The 27304-nt window shown below is 34.8% G+C and overlaps 1 protein-coding gene across 1 annotated transcript in view; it reads right to left on the reverse strand.

Annotated features, from left to right (window-relative positions):
• Positions 1-297: 297 nt before the first annotated feature.
• LOC136038126 (pleiotropic regulator 1-like) overlaps positions 298-27304 on the reverse strand; it is a 55042-nt gene continuing 28035 nt past the window's right edge. Inside the window, exons 5-11 of the mRNA XM_065721153.1 lie at positions 25376-25554; positions 23051-23200; positions 17582-17776; positions 15577-15695; positions 12783-12984; positions 4742-4873; positions 298-419 (exon numbers count right to left, since the gene is read on the reverse strand). Coding sequence (XP_065577225.1) covers positions 360-419; positions 4742-4873; positions 12783-12984; positions 15577-15695; positions 17582-17776; positions 23051-23200; positions 25376-25554 — 1037 coding nt within the window. The 3' untranslated portion in view covers positions 298-359. The remainder of the gene's footprint in view (positions 420-4741; positions 4874-12782; positions 12985-15576; positions 15696-17581; positions 17777-23050; positions 23201-25375; positions 25555-27304) is intronic.

Here is a 27304-nt window from a genome sequence, read left to right on the forward strand (position 1 = left end):
GTCTAAAACAAGTTGGAATCTAACAGAGGGTATGAGGACAAAGCCCCACTCCACCCCCCTTACCCCCCTTACCCTGCTTATGTGCATTACCCGCTCGTCTTACTTATCTGCACAAACCATTTCAAAATACGAAATTCATTATCATCATAGCCTTTTTTGAAAGAATTTATACCCATGCTGTGGATATTTTATTATTTAGAGGAGGGGGGACTTCATTGAATGCAAACATATACCCTGTATTTCATGACTATTAATGACAATTGCGTGAATCAGCAATCGTAGAATAATTAGCCAAAGTAAACAATCTTGATGTCACTTATATTTGAAATTGGATTTAGAAAATAAAACAGAGTAAAAACTTAGAATCTTCGTTTTTTAAGTATATCAGGCTTCCAGAGAATGGGATGTGTTTCTTCACTCTGAAAGAAAAAAAAATAAAGAAATTTATAAATGTTATAGCAGAACTTAATATAGTATACAATCCAGCCTTTATAGTTAAACTACCAATATAATTAACTAACAGCTCGTTGTTGCACCAAGCCACCTGAGGCAGAAACAGCCACGAACGCTCCTTCTCTTCTCCAGTCTGTTCAAAGTGAATTTCTTTAAATCCTGTCTTATGAGCTTTTCTCCCCGCCTATTATTCATGGACGACCTGCTTTTCGTTTGCCTCAGATGAATGGCTGAAAGGTACGATTTCCAACAACCAATCACTCGTAAAAACGAGTTGAATTTTTCAACAGACAATTCACTACTAAGAGTATCCCATCTATCTTAAAAATCCATCTTTATCATTGGAAATTTTGGCAAAGAACAAAACGAAAAAAAAAGTTTCATAAGATGGAGAAGCAAAACTACTGGAATGAAAAAAAAATGTTTAAGCATATCTATCTCACATACTATTTCACAAAGGACTATATGATCATACGTATTCTACACCTAAGTGAAAATACACTGTCTAGCTGCGCAATAATTTTTTACGCAATAGTTTGTCTAGCTTCCCAACCGTAATACTTCCGGGCCGGCGCGGATTTTTTCAATAATTTAGTATTTGTTATTAAAATATTTAAAATATTAAATGCTACTACCACTAAGAACTCACCGCATCACAAAACCGCCTGAGGTCATTGACAAATTTGGGCTCTATATTTGCACATTAGAGGGAGGGGGGAGAATAAAGTGCATTAATGCATATAATGCACATTAAAGTGCATAGGGGGAGGGGCTATATATTTAACACACAATGTGTAAGGTACGACTATTCTGCATATTATGAAATGAGAATTGTTTTCTGACTTCAAACTGTCCAAATACTTTGCCCCTCCAGCCTTATGTGCAAACATAAAGCCCAAATTATATGTTATTATATTTACATATGAAATTTGGGAGATTTATTACGTCTATGAAGAGTTGCCCCCTCCTTATTAGCTTTTTCTTTATGTAAAGCTCTTAGCAGTTTAAAGCTTCCTATTCTAACTAAATGGCCCTCGTGTTACAGTAAACGCACTAGAAAATTATTCCATTCATCTTCCGCCTTGTCAAATTTTAAACTCTTTAGTTTAGTGTGAAACTGTTCCTGAAAACACTCTCCGGATCTTATAGGACTATTATTTTAATACGATCCCCCTGAGAAAAAAAATAACAAATTAACACGGATCTGTGACCTGTCTTCTGGCAAAAATAGCAAAATATCACATTTTAACAGATAAGAGCTTGAAACTTCTGCAGTAGGGTTCTCTGGTAACCTGAATCTGATCGCGTGATTTTCATTAAGATTCCTTGAATTTTAGGGGGTACTCCCGCTCCTATTTCAGAAATCGGGTAAATTTTGTCAGGCCCATAACTTTTGATGGGTAACCCTAAACTTTATGAATCTAATATATCTTAAATAAGCATAATAGTTTGATTGTTTTGATGTATCTATTGATATTAAAAATCAGTTTTTTAGAGTTTTGGTTACTATTTTAATCTTTCAGTTGAAAAATCTTATTTTTCTGAATTTTAATTCTGATTGTTAAGCAGACCATGCCAGACTGCTCCCCTGTCCCCACTCTGCACCCGCCGACACTCATTTCATAAACAATGATTGGAAATTAAAAAAAGCATGTTATTCTTATTAAACGGTCATTCTCTTTTAGCAGTCTCTCTTCAAGATTTGGGACAAAAAGTCAAAATTTACGATTAATTGAAAGTATACGCATGCTAAAGTACACGCATAATATATACACTAATGTATACTAAACTATACACGTATACTATATACTAAACTATACTAAAGTATATTTAATAATTTCTGTCCATTTTAAGTTTTCATGTTGCTCCTTATATTCAGTTAAAAAGAAACTTTTGAAAATTTAATTTCCAATCGTTCTCAAAGAATACCGCGAAATCTGGCTCTCCTACGTGAAAAAAATCCTTTCCCCACAGAAAAATTCAACCGTGGTAAGCTCTTTTCACGTAAAAATACTCCCCCCTCCTAGGGAAATTCCTCCAAAACAATGCCATTCTAGCTGAAATTCCACCCAGAAACTTTCTTGCGGACGACCTCAGGTGAAAAATGTTTCTTGCACACTTTCATTTGAAAAAAAAAATAATTTCTATTTTCATAAATCATGCCGGTAATCCCCTCCGTGAAAAGTTTCGCAACAAATAGCCAGGAAAAGGGTATTTTCCGGCAAAGTTTTTTTGGGGGAGGGGGAGTACAAAAGAAACTTTTAAAAACACATTAAAAATGTCAAATTGATATCTACTCCCTAATGATTTCTGGGCATATTTCTGGTTTACTGGAAAGTAAAGAATATCATTAAACCCCAAAATGGGCAGAATTTATTCGTACAGGAGGGGAATGGCCCCTTTCCTATACAAACTTCAACCTCAAGGTCGAAGAAACTTCGAAGTGTGCTCATTAGATCAGAAATTGAGATTTCTAGTCTTTTTTTTTTTTTTTTATCCAAAAGGACTGGAAACCAACGAGGTCCGTGAGGGTGATATTTTGCAGGGGAGGGGGAATTTTCCGAGTTTTTTTTCTGAGGAAGGTTATTTTCAGTAGGGGGTTATTTTACGCGGGGTGTCCGTGGGCGGTAAACGCCGGCCATCAAAATAGGACAAAGAAAGATAAAAAAGACCGCCAATATCTTTAGATGCGTCAAACGAGACATACTTAATGCCGATAAAAATCAGAAAAGAACAGAAATGTCTAACAATAAGAAAAAAGGAATTGCTCTTCAACAAAACTAAAAGTAATTAAAATCTAACTTGCATTAGACTGGACTCTTATTACCTCGATGGGGTTGGAGTAGCTTACATGCATTTGGTTTGCTTTTTTGCGGTGGGGAAGGGGATGGGAGGGGGGTCAATTGTTTTGGTTTTCTTTTAAAAACAATAGTTTCTCTAGTTTTCTTATCTCTTCTTGCACTGTTCTTGTTGTTCCATTCTTCCGGTTTCGTATTGCTTTGGCTTATATTCTTTTGTTGTACTAATAAAATGAACAAATAAATCTTAAAACAAATTCAGCTAAAATTGAACATGCAAACTAAATAAACAATCATATCCAACAAACATACAACATGTACTAACATAAATGAACCCGAATAAAGCTTTAATTAAATATGCGAATCACGATTGAAACGAACAAAAATCGATTCAAAGAAAAGTATGGATACTGCCTTTTCCCCTAACTGTGAAAGTTTTCAATTTTATTTATTTAAATAAAATTAAACCTTTAGCTTCTTTATAGTATATTAAACACTAAATGCATAATAAATGCGTTCCCTTGTGGCAATTAAATGTTTCTCCTTGTACTATAAAAATATTACATTCAGATGCCTACTGGTACAGAAATTTTAGACCACTACGCCACTGAGCGCGTGGGCGGTTCTAGCGGATAACAAGCTGAACGTAATCGAAGAAATCAGGTTCCAATCCAGGTTTTTAGCCTGTTGAAAAAATATGTTCTGACTATAACTGAAGTTAGATAAAATAACTCAGTCATATATTTAACTTTAAAAAACGAGAATGGCAAAGAAAGGATCCTAATAAAACAATCTTCTCTTCGAGATTTGGATCATCACATAAAACATTCTTTTTCAGTTTCAGAAGGAAGTCAGAAATGTTAAGAAGGTTTGAGGATTGTTTTAACAAAGACCCTTAAGGGACCTAGTTTTACTGGAGATGCACCATAACTTCAATACTACAATGAAAAATGCTCTAACAAATTTTCCATAATTCCATGTAGCATCTAATATGGGAGATATTTGGAATTAATTTTGAAATTTACTTGACAGTTTTGTTAACTAGATGGTTTTTTATATCAACCGGGTAAATTGTAGTCATTTGCTATAATTTAGCTGGCATCTAGAGGAGAATATTTGTGTGACAAGCATATCTAAACGGTAAAAAAAAGTACCAGTCACAAATGTCAGTTTTTCAGGGATTTCAGTTTTAACGGTAAGGATATTCTAAGGATGCCTTAACGGTAAAAAAGCGCAAGTAACACATATCCAACGGAAAATGGAGCTGATTACTTAGAAGGTCTAGGGGAAACCATGGCTGTCAAAAATAATATTTTTTCAGGAAAGTACAAAAACAGTTACGGTTAGACTAATGTAATATCCAAATTTTGTGCTAGAAGAGGGGGGGGGGGTCAGAATTACAAACAAGCTCACAAATATCACTCTTAGAGCTCTACTCTGTAAATCTTGGATTTAATTAAAAATTCCATGAAAATAATCGTGTTACTTACCGCTGTTTCATCCTCTTTGTATAGCTTAATAGTTTTGTCGGCTTCTCCAGTTATCAATCGAGTTCCAGATTGATCGAATGATAGTGCAAAAATACCAGCCTCACTGTCTAAGGACCCAGGTTGAACAGTCGTCTGCAAATATTCATTCTTATGAAATGCAAAGCCAGGCAATATAACAAAAATATGACATTTGTAGACTTTAGTAAGGGTCTATTAAATGAGAAGAATGAGTAAGACGACTGACTTAAAAAAAGCTATTCAGTGTTCGACAGCCAAAACACTTTTGCCTCTCTTTGATATTCTTAATTTTTTCTTTTCAATTTAAATTTACAAACAAACACAAAAAATTGTAAGTCAGAATCAAACAAGTAATTTGACACTAAAATTTCAAAGCTATTAAAACAGGAATATCAATTTTTCGTCTGAAAGACAAAATACACAGGTATTCATGCTCGTCAAGTTCTGAGCTTTGTACTAAGTTCATTCAATGCCCTCAGCCGAAAAGCATCGTTTTCGTGCGATTCCGTTGAAATATAAGTGAATTATACACCTGTTGTGACGGAATAAACTAATTGCTATCAATGTGATTGTCTCCTCGGCTGGTCCTTACTAATTTGTTCTAACAACTTAAATGGAGAAAACTAAAGAAAGACATATGGATTTGGAATCCACTCGTGAATCCACTGATAGTGCAACAATACATGAATCAATTCAAAGCCTTGCAATGAATATTCAACAGATATTACCGACTGTGACAAGCATTCAAGCAGAAAAGTGAAGGACAGAAAGGGCAGAAAGCAGAAAGGACTGAAAAGTGAAATGTCAGAAATCAGAGGAGAGATAAGTAATCTATCATACAGGACCCCAAATTTGAAAATTCCAAAAAATTCCATGATGACACAATCACTAAGCTACAGAATGAAGTTAAGGACCTCCAGCTATCAGCAAACCAGTCCAATGATAACCCCAGTCTTGGACCCTTAAAAAATAAAGTACTGAGCTTAGAAAATGCTGACCGAAGAAGTAAGAGGGCGTGGAAAAGATTGGTGAGCTGTTGCGGAAATTAAATATTCATTGTGAATTCCTTGTCATTGAATTAAATGAAAAATTCGCTAAAATTCGACTCCACAACTTTAAGGATAAGTTTCCGATTCTGCGAGCAAACAAACTGCTACGCGATCAAGCTTTTAGGGAAGAAGCCTGCATGGATAATTGTCCGATATTCTCTAAAGTGTATTTATCCGTTGATGTTCGAACCAGTAGTCCCTCCAATTCTGTACTGTATCGACGAAATTGGAGAGAAGAAAAAGATAGATTGGTTCCGAGTCAAACCAAATTGACTTTTTTCTTTGTGTGGTCAATTAACGTCACTTACCTGAGAAGTAAATATATTTTTGTGATATATTGATTTTTTTTTTTCGATATGGAGCGATTTAACATTATATGGGCTCGTAGCTGAACGACATGATATCTTCCGCGAGGATAAACCCATTTAGTGTCAGTTTTAGTGCTTTTAGTTTTCTGTGAGAGAGGCATGGGGGGTACTCCTTGCTCTGAGGTCAATGCACGGTCAGCTGTTAGTAAAGTTCACGTGATCCCTGCATCTAGTTTGAAAGAATTTGAAAGAAAATCAGCCCTCTTTAGTAATGTATTCCAAACACCCCTAGCCCATAATAATAATAATGAAATTTTAAACTCTTTTTAAGTACCCCCAAATAAAAATCTGTTTCCTCATGAAATAGTTGATAAAAACCCAAATATGAGAAGAATATCTTTTTGGAACTTTCGTGAATGGAGGAGCGGACAAGGTGCAATTGAATTTTTTATTTGAGTCAGATACGGATATTCTTGAAATTTGTGAAACATTTTTAGAGGAAAAATTGGCAAATAAATTAAAATTAGCGGCTTCTAATCTTTTCATTAAGTAGAACTAAAAAAACGCAAAGTGGTTTAGCAATACTAGATAAAAAGTATATCCCGGCTCGGATGAAAGAAGAATTCCTATGTGAATACTGAGATGATTTTTGAAAGCTGTATTGTTGAATTTTTTTTTTTTTTTTTTTTTTTTTTTTTTTTTTTACCATCAGGCCAGCAAGGAATTAACCGACACGTCCTTCAGTTTTTAGAATGTAACCATTCTTATGATATGAGCCCAGTATGTTTTATTCCTAAACGAATAACAAATTCTTCTTTTTTTTCTAGTCATTGGAAATGGAAGGTTTGGAAATGATGCGGGACGCGGTGAGTTTACTTGCATTTCCGGAATGAATTTTAGTGTCATTGATTATGTTTTAGTGGACAGTAGGCTCGTACCTAAATCCCTAAACCTTGAGGTAGTGAATTTTGCTGGTTCTGACCATTTTCCATTAATTTTTTATTTTCAGTCGACAAATATTAGCAAAAATCAGCGGAAAAGAGAAAAACTAAAGCATCGGACATTTGGAACAGGAACAAGTAGCACTGGCTTGGTAAAATCAGGAATACGATGTGAGTGGGTGGAGAAAGATTTGACCCGAATAAAACATTATTTTTGCTCGGAGCCGATGGTACAACAGTTGAATGCCCTAGCATGTGAGATTGAGGAAAATACGGGAAATGTAAATGAAGAGTGGCCCCCCTTCTTTGAGAAACTAGAAGGAGGTACAGCATCTGGCACACAACAGCCCCCACCCGATTTCGAAAAACTGGCAGAAGAAGTCGGAACCCCCTCTTGTGACAACACTGAATACCTCCTACTGGAAGAAGATTATCACCTTTGTCGTCAAATCCAGCGGGAAGTAAGTAGAAGATGCCATAAAACCAACTAGAGGTGGGTCTGCGCCAGGACCAGATGGAATTCCAGCAAAGGCTTTGAATGTACTACAAGTAGTTTTATTACCTCTGCTTCTGGGGTTGTATAATTTGGTTATGAAAGAGAAAAAGTGGCCCAATCCTTGGAAGATATCTGTAGTTATCCCCCTATTTAAGAAAGGTGATGCAAGTTTGTGCGAGAATTACCGACCAATCAGCTTAGGAAACTGTCTTGGAAAAATTTTGGACAAAATTTTAAACAAAAGGCTGGAATTATGGCTGGATGAGAGGCAAATTCTGAGAGAAGAACAAGCCGGTTTTCGTAAAGGATACTCACCATCTGATCGAATCTTTGTTCTAAATGCATTGATTAGTAAGTATTGCAAGGGAAACGGAAAGTTGTACGTGGCTTTTCTTAATTTAAGTAGAGCATTCGACAATGTTGACCGTATAATTCTGTTTAGAACGCTTTTAGGAACAGGAATTCCGTCACTCTTTTTAAGGGTTCTTCTCTCGATGTATTGTTTGACCAGAAATGTGGTAAAGATAGCAGGAAGCGGTATATCTAGAGTTTTTTTTAATGTAAAAGGTGTAAAACAGGGTAGTACCCTATCACCGAAACTTTTTGCTTTTTTTATAAATGATCTTGCCGAATACCTTGAAAAAAGGTGGGCGCCAGTTGTACACCTTGGAAATAAAGTATTATCATTACTATTATTTGCCGATGATATCGCCTTGGTCGCCAGATCAAATTCGGAGCTACAAACTCTGTTAGATTTAGCAGCTGAATATTTAGAGACTGAAATTAACACAGAAACTGGAAATTAAAACAAAAAAGACAGAGGTGATGATTTTTTGCCGTAGACACTCAACAGGAAATAAAGATGAAGAAAGTTTTAATTTGAATGGTGAAGCTGTGAAGGTTGTGTCTCAGGCAATATATTTAGGATTCCATCTAACATCGAACGGAAGATGGAGCAATCATATTTCGAAGATGGCAAATCGAGGAAAAGCAGCAACGGCAACACTGTTCAGGAACAGTAATTTGACGGGAATATGCGACTTAAAGATGCATAAAAACGTGTTCAACTCAAAAATAAGGCCAATCCTCCACTATGGAGGGGAAGTATGGGGCCTAGAGGTGGCAAATTCATTAGAAACTCTACAGCTACAATATTATAAACGAATGCTAGGTCTGCACGCCACAACTCACACACTTTTCATCAAGGGAGATTTGGGACTTTTCTCCATGAGAAAACATAGACAGATCCAATTAATTAAGTTTTGGCTGAAAATACTGCAATGTCCCTCCTCAAGACTCATCAGAGCAGCGTATGATGAATTACTTACCCTGGGACAAAAATCTTCATGGCCCTTCCATGTCAAAAAACTACTGGACAGCACAGATCTATCGTATGCATGGAACGGAGGAGATGGCCCAATCTCAGATCAAAAAGTCTTTCTGTCAGAGATCCAAACAAGGCTGGAAGACCAAGAAATTCAGAAATGGTGGAACGACCTTAGCCAGTCGGAAAGCTTAAGTTCTTACTATAAGGTGAAAGAAAATTATGGTGAAGAGTTATAATTTAAATTAGGAATTCCAAAAGAATCCCTGAGGTCTTGGATGCAGGTGCGAGCAAACTGTCTCCCTTTTTATAGTGTTTGGAAAAATAGGTGTCACCCGGATAATTGTCTGATCATTGTATTTTCATGTCTGATTTCAAAGCGCAAAAGATAGTCAATAAAGAAAATCCTATGAAGAGGAGAAATTTCTCACAAGTAAACATGAATGAACTGGAACCTATCCTTAGCGATATAGATTGGAGTGAAGTTACTAATGAAAATGATTCAAATACATCCTTACATGTACTTAATCTAATTTTGAATGAAAAACTGGGCCTTCATTGCCCATTTAAAACTACATACCAGAAAAGAGCCTCACCCAAACAACCTTGGATAAGTTTATCACTTTAAAAATCCAAGGAAAAGAATCGACTGTATAAGATACAAATGAAATACCACTCAGCTCATAATGTACAGCGATACAAATATTATAAAAATTTGCTGGTTAAAATTTTTAGAACAAGCGAACAAATTTATTATGAAAATTCATTTAGAAAATCTGATTCACCTCGGACTACATGGAAATTAATCAAGGAAAAAATTGGAAACAATACTGAGACACCAAATCCTGAAGTGATCATAAATGAAAATGGTGTTGAACTGAAGTGGAATGATGTTGTTGCAGATTATTTTTGTAATTATTTTTCTCATTTTAGTACTACTGTTGAACTGAAATCCCCTAAATTTCCATTTTATTCATACAACAAAATCTCCCACCATCCGAAAATTCTAGTATGTTCCTGGCCCCTGTTACTTTTGGTGAATTTCAGAAAGTAATTACGAATCTAAAGAGCAGTAATTCCCAAGGTCTAGATGGATCTCCATAAATATTCTGAAGGAACTTGCTTGTGTAATCCATGTCCCCTTACTTCATATTTCAAACGCATCTATATCATCAGGGATCTTTCCAGAAGTATGGGAATCTACACGAGATCCACCGAAGGGAGTATACGCGCCATTTTTTATTGTTCATGTTTGTTGTCACAAAGGTTGAACTGCCAATATAACTATAGGTGAGGGCTTACTAATGTTACCTATTTTCATTAAAATCTACTTGAAAAAACCAATACCAGAAAGCAATGTTTAAATGTTTGATTAAATGACGATTTGTGTTAGTGCTTGGATACGCAGTAAGATATATATATATATATATATATATATATATATATATATATATATATATATATATATATATACTAGCTGTTGGGGTGGCGCTTCGCGCCACCCCAACACCTAGTTGGTGGGGGCGCTTCGCGCCCCCCCAAGCCCCCCCGCGCGCGTAAGTCGTTACGCGCCATAATAGTTACGCGCCATTGTAGTTGTGTCCCTATGTCCCACCTGTGAATATAGATATATATATATATATGGTTTTAACTACGTAAAACTTGCGAATATACAACATTCTTTGCTGTCCCATTGTCTTTGCATATAAATAGATTGTCAGGTTATCCCCCTGTTTCCCCCGGTGTCCCCGTTGTAGTTGTGTCCCTGTGTCCCAGTCGTCATTTATATTCCCTGTGTCCCGGGTCCCGGTCATCATTTGTATCCCGGTGTCCCGGTCTGTATATACATTCGTTTTTTAGTTTTGTTTTTCTCCTTTATTTTTTTCCTTTTTTTTTCTTTTTTAGTTTATTTAGATTTTTAGATTTTTTAGTTTTTTTATTAGTTTTTAGTTTTTTTTTCTTTTTAGTTTTTTTGTAGTTTTTACCTTCTTTTTAGTTTTGTTAATTTTTTTTTTTACTTGTGTCCTGGTCGTCATTTATACTCCCTGTGTCCCGGTGCTTTGTTGATTGCTAATCGAACATTCCTTTTGTCCTGGTCGCTTTCTCTTTGAGTGTCGTCATTTATTTTTTTCTTTTTTAGTTCTTTTAGTTTTTACCTTTTTTAGTTTTTTTTTAGTTTTTAGTTTTTTTAGTTTTTTACCTTTTTTTAGTTTTTTTAGTTTTTTAGCTTTTTTATTTTTTTTATTAGTTTTTAGTTTTTTTGTAGTTTTTGCCTTTTTTTTAGTTTTTTTAGTTTTTTAGCTTTTTTATTAGTTTTTAGTTTTTTTTGTAGTTTTTGCCTTTTTTTAGTTTTTTTAGTTTTTTAGCTTTTTTATTTTTTTTATTAGTTTTTAGTTTTTTTTGTAGTTTTTGCCTTTTTTTAGTTTTTTCAGTTTTGACGTCACCTGATCCAGTTTTTTCAGGTGACGTCACCTGATCCACGATCCACAGATCCACAGACAACTTATTTTTATATATATAGATAGTTTTTTTTTTTTTTTACTTATGTCCTGGTCGTCATTTATACTCCCTGTGTCCCGGTGCTTTGTTGATTGCTAATCGAACATTCCTTTTGTCCTGGTCGCTTTCTCTTTGAGTGTCGTCATTTATTAGTTTTTTCCTTTTTTTTTTTAGTTTTTTATTGGTTTTTACCTTTATTTTAGCTTATTTTTCAGTTTTTTCCTTTTTTTTAGTTTTTTTTTATTTTTTATTTTTTTTAGTTTTTTACCTTTTTTTAGTTTTTTTAGTTTTTTTAGTTTTTTAGCTTTTTTACTTTTTTTATTAGTTTTTAGTTTTTTTTTGTAGTTTTTGCCTTTTTTTAGTTTTTTCAGTTTTTTTTTTAGTTTTTTATTGGTTTTTACCTTTATAGTTTTTTTAGTTTTTTAGCTTTTTTATTTTTTTTATTAGTTTTTAGTTTTTTTTGTAGTTTTTGCCTTTTTTTAGTTTTTTCAGTTTTGACGTCACCTAATCCAGTTTTTTCAGGTGACGTCACCTGACACATCCATCCATCCATCCACAGACAGACAACTTATTTTTATATATATAGATAGATAGATATATATATATATATATATATATATATATATATATATATATATATATATATATATATATATATATATATATATATATATATATATATATATATATATATGTTAGCTTTCATTATAATTCTTCATTATCCACCCATATATATACCCTCCCTTATAGGCTTGACAACACTGTTGCACTCTCCAAACTTCTTTACTTCTCAGCAAAGCAAGGTACCTTAGACGAATTTTGAAATTTTAGCCCGAAGTCTTTCCGAAACAGAAAATCTTTGATAGCTTTGTAATTATCAAAAATATCACTATTTGGATACAAACTTTCTTTGACATTGGAAGCCAATATAAAACATATGGGCTATATTTAAGACACTCACATTGCTGTTTTAGCCTCATATTTGCAAATAGTGACATCAAAGGCCTTTAAATACCAACTATGGTGAAAATCAAACACCGTAGAATGGAATCAGTATTTGAAATGCATTGAATTTTTCATACTAAAAAATTAGCCTTCTAATCAACAAGCTCAGAAACCAGACAATAGGAAGCGAGGTTTAAATTAGAAATCATTGAACAAATATGTGGACTTACGGAGGGGATTTATTTTAGCCTCATAAGACCTAAAGGACCAAACATTAGGGCTTGGAGAAAATTAAAACTTATTCATGATTCTGATTGCCGATGGTTTGTGGAGTGGAAATCAGTGTGAAGGGTAAATTTTTTATTCTTATTTTTCTTGGGGGAAGGGGGGTGTGGATTGAATTTACAAAACGTTTAATAAAATGCTCAAAGGAGATAGACGGATAAAAATTAAAAACTAACTTGATGCTTCTGGAAGTTATAACCGGTCCTCCAGTCCCAAAAGTTCACTGATCCATTGTCAGCACCTGATACCAAAACTCCATCTGGGTTTACTGCCATTGCGTTGACGATCGCATTGTGCCCAGATAAGTTCTGGATAAACTTCCCATCGGGGCATTTCCATTGTTTGATATTGTCAGCTGACGCCGATGCAAAAGTATACCTGATATAAAAAGATCAAATCTTTAGTTATTTACCTAACCAATTGGTCTTCAGTAGCACTGCCACAGCTTAAGTGGTTGTAAATATATATTTAACCGTGCTTATATGATATACCTACATACTAGTAAGTAAAACTATGCAGCTAGTAAACTAACAAGATACCCTAACTGTTCATGTATCAATCTTTAACCAGTTGATGTGGTTCAATCATGGTTCTATAGTTAAATCTTGAACCTTGGATCCAATTCTATGGTTTAATTTTCGGTATACTGGTAACACTGGAGTGTCAATAAATTGCCAAGTGCTTTCAATTTGTTAACCACATTTTTTTTCTTATCCTCACGCAAGAGCTAAAGAATACAAATAATAAAGAATGACTAAAGAATATAAACATCCAAATCCCAAATTCAAGTTGCTGATAATAAGAAACTGAAATAAATATTGCATCAAAAGTATTTAAGTGGCTGGTTCTTACGTAGAATTTCTTTTCAAGGGGCAGAGGGAACTTTAACAAAACGCAGGAAATAGGCAAATTATATGGAAAATAGAGATATATAGGAACAAGATGTAAAAATACCGATAATATTTTATTATTTGAGAGGAGGGCAAGGCCATTGCTAGAGTTGGTTTTACTCAGGGAAATATACCACCCCCTTCCTCCTTCAAACTTGGTACTGAGTTCTGTTACGACGTGATAACAATGTAAAAGCGTATCTGACATACCCAGATACAGTACCTGTATCCTAAGTAATACAGAATATTTAACTAAGCCCACTGGTTCAGGACACACATAGGAATCAATTTTAAACGATGGAAAAAGAAACCTGAAAAATCTATTGAAATTGGCATAAAATATGAGCCGTATAGGAAATTACACGAAAAAATGTACAAACCGCAATATTAAGGACTCCTGGTCCAAATTCTCGGTTCTCTTGTTAGTCCAATGTGTATTCACGTTTTTTCCGGTTCTTAGGATATATAGAGATGACGGTTTCTCCAAAAGAGAACAGTTTTTTTTTTATCATTGGCAGACATTGTTGAAAAAATTTAATGATTGAGATCAAAATTGCTGTTTTGAAAACCTAACAAAAACATTATTAAAGGAACTGGCTATTTATCAAAGTAGAAGCCAAAAAATTTAGTTTTTTCACCGTCTTCTTTAAATAGTCTCTTGTAACAATGCTTTTGAAATTACCACAGCTAGCTAGGTGGTAGTTATCTGTTCGCATTATCTTTCAACCCAGGAACCGTTATTTTTTCAAATGCTACAGAAGAGATGATGGAGCCAAGGGTATGGGCTTAGTGCGTTCATGAGAAGAGAGGGAAAACAGCTACTTTTTACGAACACTCATATAGCATTTAAATTCCAGCTTAGTTCGGACTCTTTTAAAAATATATCATTTTTTCTTTTATCATTTGAATGAATACATAGTTAAAAAAATCTTTAATAATTGAGATTAAAATTGCTATGTCTTTATCATCTAATAAAAAACAACACTAAAGAAACTGGTCATTTATTAAAGTAGAAGCAAAAAAATTTTTTTTTGTTCTTTTACTGTCTTGTAAAACTAGTCTTCTGCAAAACCACTTTTTAAATTACAACAGCTAACTAGGTAGTAACTAGTGAAACATGTTCTCATTATCTTTCAACCCAGCTAGCGTTACTAGGAGCAAGAGTAAGGGCTTAATGTGTTCACAAGAAGAGAGAAAAAAAGCTACTTTTCACGAATATCCAGGTTGTATCTGAATTCAATTCAGTTCGTAGGCCACAAGGACAATGTTTAAAGAATAGAAAACATTAACGACAGTTTATGGCAAGCCAAATTTTGATTCGATATATCTTCTTGAATACCCTTATATAAGCTGAAATATGCTACTACGTCCACCAAAGCCAACTCCACCAGATTTGTCCATCTCGAAGAATTAAAACAGTATATACATTTACATTAAATCTAAATCATTTTAGTCACTCGTCATATCGAAGCATAAAAGACTTTCTTCTATACAATCGCTGTCTCAGAAACAAGCGTAATTAGAATAAGGCGTTAGTTTCACCTGCAACTATGGCTTTTAATGCCTCAATTTTTCAGTGAAGCAATATTAGGATCACTCCTTCGCCGTATAAATGTCTGGATTGTTTGAGTTTAAAATCATTACCAAAAATGAATATTGCCAAAAAAAATGCAAAAAATGAAGCATTAGACATAAATTACAGTAATAGCAATTGCCATTACTTAATCAATAGGCGCAATTATTATATTCTATTACGGTTATGTTGATCCTATTACTCCAAAAATTATACTTGAAATGAGAAGATCGTTAGATTTAAATACTGTAGCTCAATAGTACCTTTTAAGAAACGTTCTAACAGGAAGATTTTTTAATTTTACCTGATAGATAAATACATCAAGAATTTTCTTTTTATCTAGAACAGAAAAAATTGGAGCTTATTGAACTCTAGCGCTCATATATAGAGCAATATTTAGACATCATCCTACTTAAAACAAAGCCATGAAAAACAATTGCTTTTTCATAATGATAATAATTAAAATAAAAATCTAGTTTAACTAAACTCTTTAGGTTGTTTACTTACTGTGTAGGGTGCAAAACTACAGAGCGGACACTTTTCTTATGATTAGTCAAGGAGCAAATTGATTTTCCCCCAGCCAAATCCCACAGTCGAACTGTTGAATCGTGACTGCCACTGATAATCTGAAAAAGATGTAGTAAACCAAATAAAAGTATTTGTATGTGGAGGACAAATTGCAAGCTAGCATACAAAATCTAAGGTATACAAGTGTCTTTTTCTAACAAAAACCTGAAACATTTTTTGGTGCCTATATTAAGGCAAGAATCATTTCTCATTACTTTTGAAAATGCTCATTTTCAAGATTTGTAAATCATACGAAAAAATTTTCATACGAAGAAGAAATAGCGATTTAGTAAAAGCAAATTATAATATACAAGCTTAATACAGTAAAAATAATTATTGGTTTTCAGGGAAAGAAATTCCTTCTAATTATTTTTGAAACGTGACTTTGGAAATACATTGAACAAGCTAGACCCCTAAAATTAACCTTATTTTTCACTGGGAAGCAAAATTGTAAAAAAAAAATATTCCTTTAAAAAGCCATTGGTTAAGAAAATAAACTTTTACAAAAAAGAAGAAAAACTAAGCCCGTTTAATTATAGAAGAACCACAGTAAGGGGAGATTTTAGACCTTTCATCTTCTTGTAGGTGTCCTGATCACAAAAACTTAAGATCCAGATTTCTTCTCCCTTAGAGGTTGAATCTGCCTAATGCTCTGAAGAGGCATGGCATGAACATTAAATGTCACTTCTGACGAGGAACAGTTGAGGTGAAACATCCCTTGTTGGTTCATACCCGTGCATGTAGAGCTTAAGGACACTTTGCCGCAATCATAGAGGTTATATTGGTCCTGAATACCCAAAAAATACACCTAGAACACTAGGTATAACCCCTTCGAGTTTAGTAGATATTAAACTTGTTTCTTGGTAAATTTCTAATGACAAGCACTTAGGGACCCCGCCCCCTTCTCAATCACAGAAGTCTGATCGCGTGTGAGTTTCCAAAAAGGAAAAACAATAAATAAGCTCTACCTTTAAAAGAAATTACTACGATCTGATAGCCCTTTCTAATACACGCTCTTATTAAAAATTCAGACCTTTCTTCTCCGTTCTGTCCGGAAACCGAACAGAACGGAAATCAGTCCGGAAACGAGAAAGCCACTAGTAGAGCACGAAATCTTAATCCTCCAACAAGTTTGGTTGCAATCCGAAAGTTCCTTTAGGTAGATGTCCTGTGTGCAAGAACTTAGTAGCCGTTTCATCTTTCCCACCTTCAAAGAGGAACGGATCCTCATCCCTGTTAAGTATAACTAGATCTTAGTTAGTACTTTCCACCAAATTCGGCAACACCCAACAATCTATCTTCCCTATAAGTCTAATTGACATTCGACAGTGCTTTCTGGAAAATGTCCTGATGGCAAGAACTCAAGGACCTATCTCACTCCAAGGGGCTCAGATTGTGTTTGCATGCCCAGCAGTGACTTTTATTCCTCAGTTTCAGCTAACCTTGCTTTTACACTAGGCACTAAAGGCAACTCAACTTGGCTGATATAAGACAACATTTTGATCTGAGGTTTACTCAAAGATAATCTAATGTTCTTCATCGATTCTGAAATTCAATTATCCCCAAGAAGTTTGTGCCCCGATTTTTGAACAGTTTCCTATTGCGCAACCTAATAATCACTTCCATAAGCACCCCCATCTCCTCTGTATCCAAGTATTTTTGGCCAACTAAGTGGAATTTTTAAAAACACCAAAAACAAGAAGAACAATAGGGAATTTCTCAAGACAGTTGTATTGCTGAGGACAGCCCTTGGACATAGGGCCGAGATATTCACTCTAATTTGTTTCCCACAGTCTTGAGAAGTTCTCTATTGTTCTTCTTGTTTTTGATGTTTGTGATGGAAAGACAGTGTGGTCTTCGTCACTATTTATGAATTTTTAAACAAAAATGTGTTCTTTAAAGCATCACTTTTGACGCCCTGTCGTACAAAAAAAAACTCAATTACCTGTGGTTCAGCTCCTTGACAAACCAGACTAGCCACAGTGTTTGTATGCCCAGTTAAAACATGAACATTGGCTTTAGTGCGCATATCCCAAACTCGGACGGTCGAATCCCGACCAGCAGTAACTAATATATCAATGGTTGGATGCAAGGCTAGTGCATAGCATGCACTCAAATGACCATGGTAATGACGAATCACCTTGAATGAGATAATAAAAATGAGATTACTCATTTATTGACAGCAATTTTAAAATATTAACAGACTTAAAAGTGACTGAATTTTCTCTAATATCTTGCTTAGTAACAGGGATTGGCAACTGAGAGGTTGCTCGAATCGGTAATTAAACTTGTTTTTTAATTACAATTAAGTAATTAAACTTGTCATTTTCAAGCAATTGTAATTCAGTTATCATCACTTACAGTAGTTTTTCCAACCAACTGCAATTCAATCAAGACGGTTTTCAAACCAATTACAATCATATTTCAACTCAAAGCAGCAAAACTATACTAACAAATGAAGCAAGCATACCAAAATTGTACTTCAAAGACATAAGATTTCATTGTTCTTTGTTGTTAATTTTGTCCTTCGCACAACCAAAACTTATCCTGAACTACAAAAAACCCTCTCAATGGCGGCCGAGAAATTTTTTTTGAAGTTAGGGCTAATTCTAAAAATTGGTTTTGTATTTATTTTTTTCTACATATGTTGATGTTACTTTTTCAACACTGGAAAATGGGTCCTAGTAGTATTTCTATATATTCAACTTTGTCATTTTTCCAAAGTCTCAATTATAATAAAATTAGTTTTTACCTCAAAATATCTGAGATGTACGTTCCCTATGACATGTCAAGAAATTATACTTTTCAACAACATTGAAAAGATGCTATATGAAAAAACGAATATTCTTCCACAATAAGTTTCGTTTAGAATCGTAAAATCTCCAAAAATGTATACATATACTGAAATTAAAAAATTAGCAATTTAAGATAAAAAAGTATGAGAGTAGGCCTACTTTAAAAACTGACGCGCATAAATGTACACAAGTTGGAGCTCTTTAAAAGGGGAAGGGAAGCATCATAGGTGCACCTAGGTGATAGAGAGTGATTAGTAAATTTTACCTAGGAGATTGGAGACAAATTAGAATACGAGAAAGTGTATTTTTAGGTAACTATTTTTAACTTTCCGAGACGAGAAGGTAAAGGATTCTTATTTCCTCTGCATGTATTTTTTCTTTTTCTTCTTAGTGATTAATTTAAAAAAGCTTGACAAGTTTTTCAAAGAAAAGTAAAGAGCTATATTAAGCCAAGAATGAGCAAAAATTAAGTCAAATAATCTTCCAAGCGTAAAACTACCTCAAATCACAAAATAAAAGAGACTCGAAACGAACAGAAATTACAATAAAGAGGCGAGTCAAACTCAAAAAGAACGAAAATTAGCGTTAGTAGGGCTGATAACCCCAATGCCGTCTCAAGACAAGAACATAATTTACGCTTTAATGAAAAAAAAAGAAGCGTGGATTGTCAGTTTAATTGAAATATACTGACATTTCTTTCTTAAGGTTTTGATAATTTTTCATATATGAAAGTAAGGATGGTGAAAAATTTCAAATATATTTAGTTTTCAGTAAAGCGAAAATTGTGTTCTGGTCTTGAGAAGGCATGGGGCCATACTCATGTCAGTTTTTGCTCGTTTCTAGTTTGACTCGAGTAGTTATTGTAATTTCTGCTCGTTTTGAGTTTCATTTATTCATTGATAGCGATTTATGGTAGTTTTACGCTTGGAAGATTATTTGACTTTATTTTTGCTTATTATTGGCTTAATGGGGCTCATAACTTTTCTTGGCAAAACACGTTTTGTGGAAAATGTTTTTTAAATTAATTTCTGTTGATGTTTTACTGACCTAGTCTATTTTATGAAAAAAATAACATTTTATTTCTTCTCAGTTTTTTTTTTCTATAAGAATCCATAGTTTGCATTTCTATTTGTATGTCGGAGAAACTTTTTCAACAATTTTTATTCCTGACACAAACAGTAATTTTTAAATTAATTTTGTAACTCCTGAAGTTGACCTGAAAAATAAAACATAATATCATTCCCAAAAGATTCTATCTATGCTCTTTGACAATCTGGATACACTTACACTCTTTTTATTCATTTGAATGATGAGAGCAGAAGTAGGATCCTCAAAAGTTTCAACTTAATACCCCCGTCGTTCTCGATATATTGCTGAGGTATCCTATTGACAACCATAAGCAACTATTGACAACCTTGTGATTTATTTTAAAACAATATTGTTTTTAAAGCATAATGAGCCAATTGCATAATTATGGGGGGTTGACATACCTAATATCCTAATATAATAGTTGCTGGACCGTTCTACTATGCTGAACAAAAGGGCTGCCTCAAAATTTTGACTGAATGCGTTGGGAAAATGGATGGGCTTGAGAGAAGGGCTGCTTGCCCTTCAATCTCTTGTTACGTTTAAAATGCACCAGAACTTCTAATTTTTATTTAAATTAGCTCGTTAAAAAGTTTCAATGATATTTTCAGCTATAATAGAGTGATGCTGCCTATGACATTGCTTACATGTCCTTTTGAAAACCTGCATGAATACAGTTTTTTTCTATAATTGAAACTCGTAAATGTTCTCTAAAAGTTTCATAATAATACCTTTAGCGTCGTTAGTTACATTAACTGTAGTGGTAGCATTGAAAGTATACATATAGCACGTTCTGGTTGGTGCAAAATCCCCATAGCTTACCCTTAAAGGTATAAATTAATATTATAAGTTGTTCTTCAGATATTGCTTTGTCACCGTTTTGAAAGTAAACATACTCATTGTTTGTTTTGAATTAGTTCAACATCCGCCTAAATATTCCTTAAAAGCTTCACCCTAATATCCTTAACTTACACAGTAGCAATAGTTGTAGCAGCATTAGCACCAGCACACGGACAGCAACTTTGTTTCTTCAACATCCTCTTAAACACACGCTGAAAGTTTCAGCTTAATATATACCATCAACCATTCCTGAAGCATTTCTGATGCGTCCCATTGACATCTTGTGTAGGCAGAGTGTGTTTCGATTTAGTTCCGTACAGCTTCTATATATCCCAAACTTTTCGCCTTCATTAACCTATTTTTAATAGCAGTAGTAATAGTAGCAGCAGTATGAGTAGAAGCAGTAGCACTAGGATAGAAGTTTAGAAGTTAGGATAGAAGTTTCAGCTTAATATATACCATCAACCATTCCTGAAGCATTTCTGATACGTCCCATTGACATCTTGTGTAGGCAGAGTGTGTTTCAATTTAGTTCCGTACAGTTTCTATATATCCCGAACTTTTCGCCTTCATTATCCTTAGTTTTAATAGCAGTAGTAATAATAGCAGCAGTATGAGTAGAAGCAGTAGCACTAGGATGCAATATTTTCTTTTGGTTAGTTCAACATCCCTCACAACAAGCACTGTTAGTTTCAACTTCACACACCAAACTGTTCCTAACACCTCTTTGACAACCTGCATACAGAGGGCGTTTTTTGATTCATTTTATCTTCCTCCCTCAAGTCTTATTGAAAATTTCACCTTCATGCGCTTAGGTACAGTTGCAATAGTAGTCACAGTAGTAGCATTGATATTACTAGTAATAGTATTGAATAGCGGTAATGCTACTAGCAGCAGTAGCATTAACCCATTGCCTTTTGGTCATTTGAACATCCCTCTCATCAAGTCCTGGTATTTTCAACTAAATACGACTAGTCATTGCTATGATATTACTGATATATCCTTTTGATAACCTGTAGCTTCATATACTTCTTGAAATTTTCATGTCAATGCTCTTAGCCCTGTTGCAATAGAAGTAGCAGTAGTAAATGTAGCAGCAACAATAGTATTAGCAGTAGTGTGCACAAATTGCCTTTTCGTCAGATGACCTCCCCTTTACGTATTCTCTGAAAGTTCTAACTTAATACCCAAATCAATTCTTGAGATACACTATTTTGACAATGTGCATGCACATAGCGTCTTTTGACTTAGTTCAAATTTCTCCTTAATACTGTAAATGGATTAGTGTGGTAGTAGTTGTACTAGCATTGTTAGCATGCAAATATTGCCTTTTTGATTATCTCCCTTAACGTTTCCCGAATTTTACAAATTATATTTGACAATCCATACACACATAATGTGTTCAAACATGCATACCTTCCTCAATAACATATACTATGTGTAAACAATGAACGAATTGCCTAACTTACAGTCCTTGCCCTGAAGACTGTGAGGAGGTCGACATCCCCAAAGACATAATTACTGGACTTTTCAACAATGCTGAACAAAATAGCTCTATTAAAATTCCGATCGAATATGTTTAGGGGAGAGATAGTCTTGGGGGGGGGGGGGGCTGACGTTCCTCCATTTCCGACTTCCAATCAAACGAGCTCCATCCAATCCAAAGATTATATAACTACCCGTTCCATAGAAACCTTCTATGCCCTGGACATAACTTAAAACCCTTGCCCATTGGCTCAGCGGGATTGTGTCCACCCTAAGGACATTTTTATATGATTTTTGGAATATTGGTAACACAATGGCTATCTCACAATTTCTATTGAATTCGGTTTGGGAAAAGAAGATGTCAGGGAGGGGCCAGTCGCTCTCCATTTTGTTAAAATCTTAAAAGGGAACTAAACTATATATTTCGAATCAAATGAGCCTCTTGTAAAGTTCACATGACCACCCCTTCGATAAAAACCTTCTAAACCCCTGGGGCATAGCTTACAACCCTTACCCCCAGACTCTGGGGGATTCTTTCCGCCCCAAGGACCTTATTATATGATCTTTGGACTATTTTTGAACAAATGGCTGGCTCAAAATTTTTACGGGATTCATTTTTGTAAAATACGAACTAGGGAGGGTCACTAGATCACTTAGGCTCTTAAAGAGGGAACTAGAACATCCCATTTTTCAATCCAATGAGCCCCCTCAAGAGTTTATACGACCATCCTTTCCATAAAAACCTTATATGCCCTTGGGGCAAATGTTATAACCATTGCGCTGAGGGCTGTGGAGGGGGGGTGTCATCTTCAAAGATATAATTTCCGGATCTTTCAACTCGTTGAACAAAATGGCTATCTCAAAACTGATGTATTTGGGGGAATGGTGAACGTCAGAGGGTTGTTAGTTACCCAACAATCACGTTCGACTATTAAAAATGGCACTAGCCTTTTCAATTTTCAACCGAATGAGCCCTTTTCAAAGTTTCTACGACAACTCCTTCGATACGAAGTGCCCTGGTCTACCCCCCCCCCCCCCAAAAAAAATACATTATTTCCACATCGCTCCTTACTTATGCAGCGCTATTGCGCAGCCTATGATTCAGTATCAAAAAAGCCTCCGAAAGAATTCAGTGTAAAAAATACTATATAATATTTGTGAACAATTTATTGTCTACTTAATTAGAAACTAATATAAGTAAAATTCACCTTATTCTGTTCCAAGTCCCAGCATTTAACCTGCTTGTCTTCGCCACAACTGAATAAATAAGGATGACGGTCACTCACTGCTAAGCCTCTTACGGCGCTGATATGACCAGTCAACGACAGTTTACAGACACCACTTGCAAGGTCCCATATCTGTGAGAAAGTAAGTTGTACTTTTTTATATTCTTACTTTTTTATTTAGTTAATTAAGTAATAGTGGATAGAACGACAGATGAATTTACAACTTTAAGTGCGCTACCAATATAAAAGGGAGAGAAATGCTCTTTTGACTCAAAAATGGATAAGTGATGATGTCGCACAAAGAAAAAAATTAGTTCAAACACCCGCTCAACATCACTTTTCACTTCAATTCAAAATGCTCTTAAAGTTTCAATTTAATACTTTTAGCCGTTCTTGAGATATTACAGATAAACCCATTTGAAAACAAGGATGCACATAGTCATGTCAGTTGATTTAGTTCAACATTCCCCTTCGAAATTTTGGACATAAATGTCCAAAAATGGGGGCTAGCTGCCCCCAACATTTTTGGTCACTTAAAAAGGGCACTAGAACTTTTGATTTGCGATCAAATGAGACCTCTTCCGATTTTTTAGGATGACTGGTTCGATACAATCATCCCTAAGGAAAAAAACAACAAAAAAAAACTAAACAAATAAACACGCATCCGTGATTTCGCTTCAGGCAAAAAATTCGAAATTCCACATTTTTGTATATAGGAGCTTGAAACATCTATAGTAGGGTTCTCGGATATACTGAATCTCATGGTGTGATCTTCACTTAGGTAACTTGATTTTTTAGTTGTCTCCTCCCTTTTTCAAAATAAGGCAAATTTTCTCAGGCTCGTAACTGTTAATGGGTAGCAGTAAACTTCACGAATTTCGTATATTTTGAATTAGCATCAAAAGTTGGTTCCTTTGGTATATCTATTACAGTTCTGGTTACTATTGAGGAAATTTATGGTTACCCCAGGTTACTATTGGACATTTCGTGAGTTTCAATTTAATAGTCTTGGTCTTTTCAGACACCCATACCCCTTTTGCGAATAGTAAAGCCTACGCATAAAAATTGCTAACTTGCAGGTAGCTAATAAGGACGTGAAAGGAGGGCTAGTTGCTCTCCAATTACTTTCGAAAAATGACACCTGATCAAAAGAGAGGGTGAAAAAATACATTGAAGTCATATCAAAGTCCTATTGCACATAGGCAGTGCTATTGTGCTGCCTATGATATATTTGTCTGTTCTTGTTCAGGTTAGTCAAATTCTAAAGTAGATATCTAATTAAACCCAGGTTGAACCAGGCTGAATTAATCACGTTGAAGAGTTAAAGCCAGGCTAAAGATTTTATTTTTATGAAGCTACTTCCCATTTTCTCTGTTTTAATCGCTTATAGCTTGGGAAAATATATTTGTGAGATTCCTCTCATCTATACAAATTTCCACACAAAGACAAAGCTAATTTATCTAGCTTTATCTAGAACTCAAAAACAAGAAATTCCCCTGTTTTAAAACAATTATTCTTGCTTCTTTTGTTCATAATATGTTTTGCTACTCAGCATTATATATTAATTTCTGTTATCCTCCCCCACTCTAAGGCGTTACTAAAGATTAACAAGTTCATTCACTATCGACATTTCCTTTAAGTCCACAAACTTTATGTCAGGTGTCAAAAAAAAGAAGAAAATGCGCAGGCTACTGTTTAAGCAATCGGCGCAACAATTTAACCAATTTTCCTGGTACTTGTTTCTTTTACACACAAAACACCTTCGGCTAAATCAGGTACGTAACAATGAAAAAAAAGAATAATACAAAATAAATTTTATTTGGCTGTTTGAATAAGATGTGCTCATAAATTTTTAGAAAAGATAGAATTTAAGGGGGGGTCCCCCTGAACAAGTGCTTTGGCAAACTGTACACTCAAGTTACATGATATTTATCAGTTAATGTAGAAGCAAACAATATAAACAGTTTTAAAGTGAAGACAAGCAGTTAAGAAACTCGTAAAAGAGAAATATAATTTTCGACGCCGTTATATCTACGCAGTCATACCTTTTAATCTAAATAAAAAAATAAAAACAAACAGACTATTTTACTTTAATTAATCGGTCATTTGATCCAGTAGCAAACCCTTGATTCGTTGGATCCACAGAGATATTTATCAGTTAATGTAGAAGCAAACCATATAAAAAGTTTTAAAGTGAAGACAAGTAATTAAGAAACTCATAAAAGAGGAATAGAATTCTCGATGCCGTTATATCTACACAGTCATCCCTTTAGATCTAAAAAAGAAAAGAAAAACAAACTATTTTACTTTAATTAATCGGTCATTCGATCCAGTAGCAAACCATTGATTCGTTGGATCCACAGAGATGCACCGTACCCATCCATGGTGACCTGAGATGACGCGGTATAGTTTCCAAGGAGGATGCCAAGCTGGTTTTGGCATTACAGGAGGTTTTCTAGCTGCAACAGTGCCACCAGGCACATTTCCTGTGAAAAAGCATTTTTTTTTATTATTATTATTATTCTTTTCTATAAATCAGACAAATAATAAAGAAACTGTGAGAGGCTAAAAATTAGATAGATGCACAAAGGGTTGGATATTAAGTTCCTGATCTGTCAAGAAACAAGGCTAAATGTCAACACTTTTGAAAAAAAAAATACATTACGTCATCTAGTGTCACTACAAAATGTTGTCATGCCACCGCCACCACTGTATTGGTCAAAACCCTTTTTTTAGAGTCCGCCGTCCCATCCTACAGAATGGGTAGCGTGCTCGATCCTTCCTTTTTTGGGCGTTTTTTCTCCCTTCAAAAACCATCTTTGTCTAGTATGCATGAAGTGTGATAGAGTTTCTCCTACAATGAAACTTAAAGCGAACAAAACTCATTGCTTCGCAGCTCATGCAACACATATCAGCAAAACTGGTTCAAATAATCTGACTCATGATAGTTCTGAATATTTGTAGAATTCTAGAAAATTATCGCTTTTCAGAAACCCAAAATTGACGCGACAAAGCAGGATTTGGAACAGAAAGTCCCTTTGTGGGCTGCAGATCTAAAAACTTAATGAAGCTATATTTTCAGTAGAGCGCTGGTTCTAGACAATTCTACAAGTAAAGGGAAATATCACAAGTTAGGTTATTTTAACTAGTATTACATATATACGTTTTTATGTATTAAAAATATACGCAATAAAAACCGTACAAAGAGTTTTTTTTTCATACTTACGCGAAGAAACTAAAAAAGCCAAGAAGTTAACTGAAGAAAAGTACAAATTATGTTCTGGTCTTGAGAAGACGTGGGAGTTGCGAGCCCTACTCATGTTAATTTCTGCTCGTTTTGAGTCTGACACGGTTATTCACTATAATTTCTGTTCGTTTGGAAGGTTATTGGCTTTATTTATGCTCATTTTTGGGTTAATGGAGCTCTCCTTTCCTGCCCCGAGCACCGCAGCTTGGGGGAGGGGGGCACTGTCTGGGAAATTCCCCGCTGTAATCCAATTTTTTTTTTACTTCGATTCGGCCTGTCTCGCTTATATTGGAGTTGGGAGGGCGGTAATTAAAATTTCCCTGGAAACCACCAACCATGGGAATGGCTCTGGCTACGGTGATGACAGTGGTGAAGTCTGGTTCTGCAGCATGGACTCCCCAAAGAAGGGAGGAAGATTTGCTAAATATTTTCCAGAGAAATTGCCTATTGACTGTTTTGGGTACCACACTATCTGACCGAATCTCAAACAGTAAGCTGTCCAAAAAGTGTGGTTCAATCATGCTTTCTAGGGTTATAATGAAAGAAATGTTGAGAAGGGTAAGGCAAGTTCTACAGATGACGAATTCCAAAGATTGTGCTTTCGGCCAACCGTCCAGGGCCAAACAAAAAGTAGTTAGTCTTCGGTTGGGTGGAAGGATGTCATAAGGGAAGATATAAAGGAATAGCAACTTCCTGGGAGGGTGTAAAAAAGAAGGCGTTTTATAGATTGGGATGGAGGAGGACCATGCGTAGCTATATTCGCCTCAGGCGGCTCGGTATTGGAGTGAGTTGTTAGCCGTAGTAGTAGTATTTTGAGGAGCTGCCATTGTATATTCAATTCTTTACAATAAATGGTTCTGCATAAAATATACAGAAGTTTCAAGAAAAGTGAACAAGAAAAGTGAAAAAGTTTACAAGAAAAGTGAAGGATGCTAAAAGAATTTTAGATGTGCATTCAATATAATTCTCAAAAACCTGGATGATTATTT

The sequence above is a fragment of the Artemia franciscana genome, chromosome 2 (genome assembly GCF_032884065.1).
Source record: "Artemia franciscana chromosome 2, ASM3288406v1, whole genome shotgun sequence".
Classification (NCBI taxonomy): domain Eukaryota; kingdom Metazoa; phylum Arthropoda; class Branchiopoda; order Anostraca; family Artemiidae; genus Artemia; species Artemia franciscana.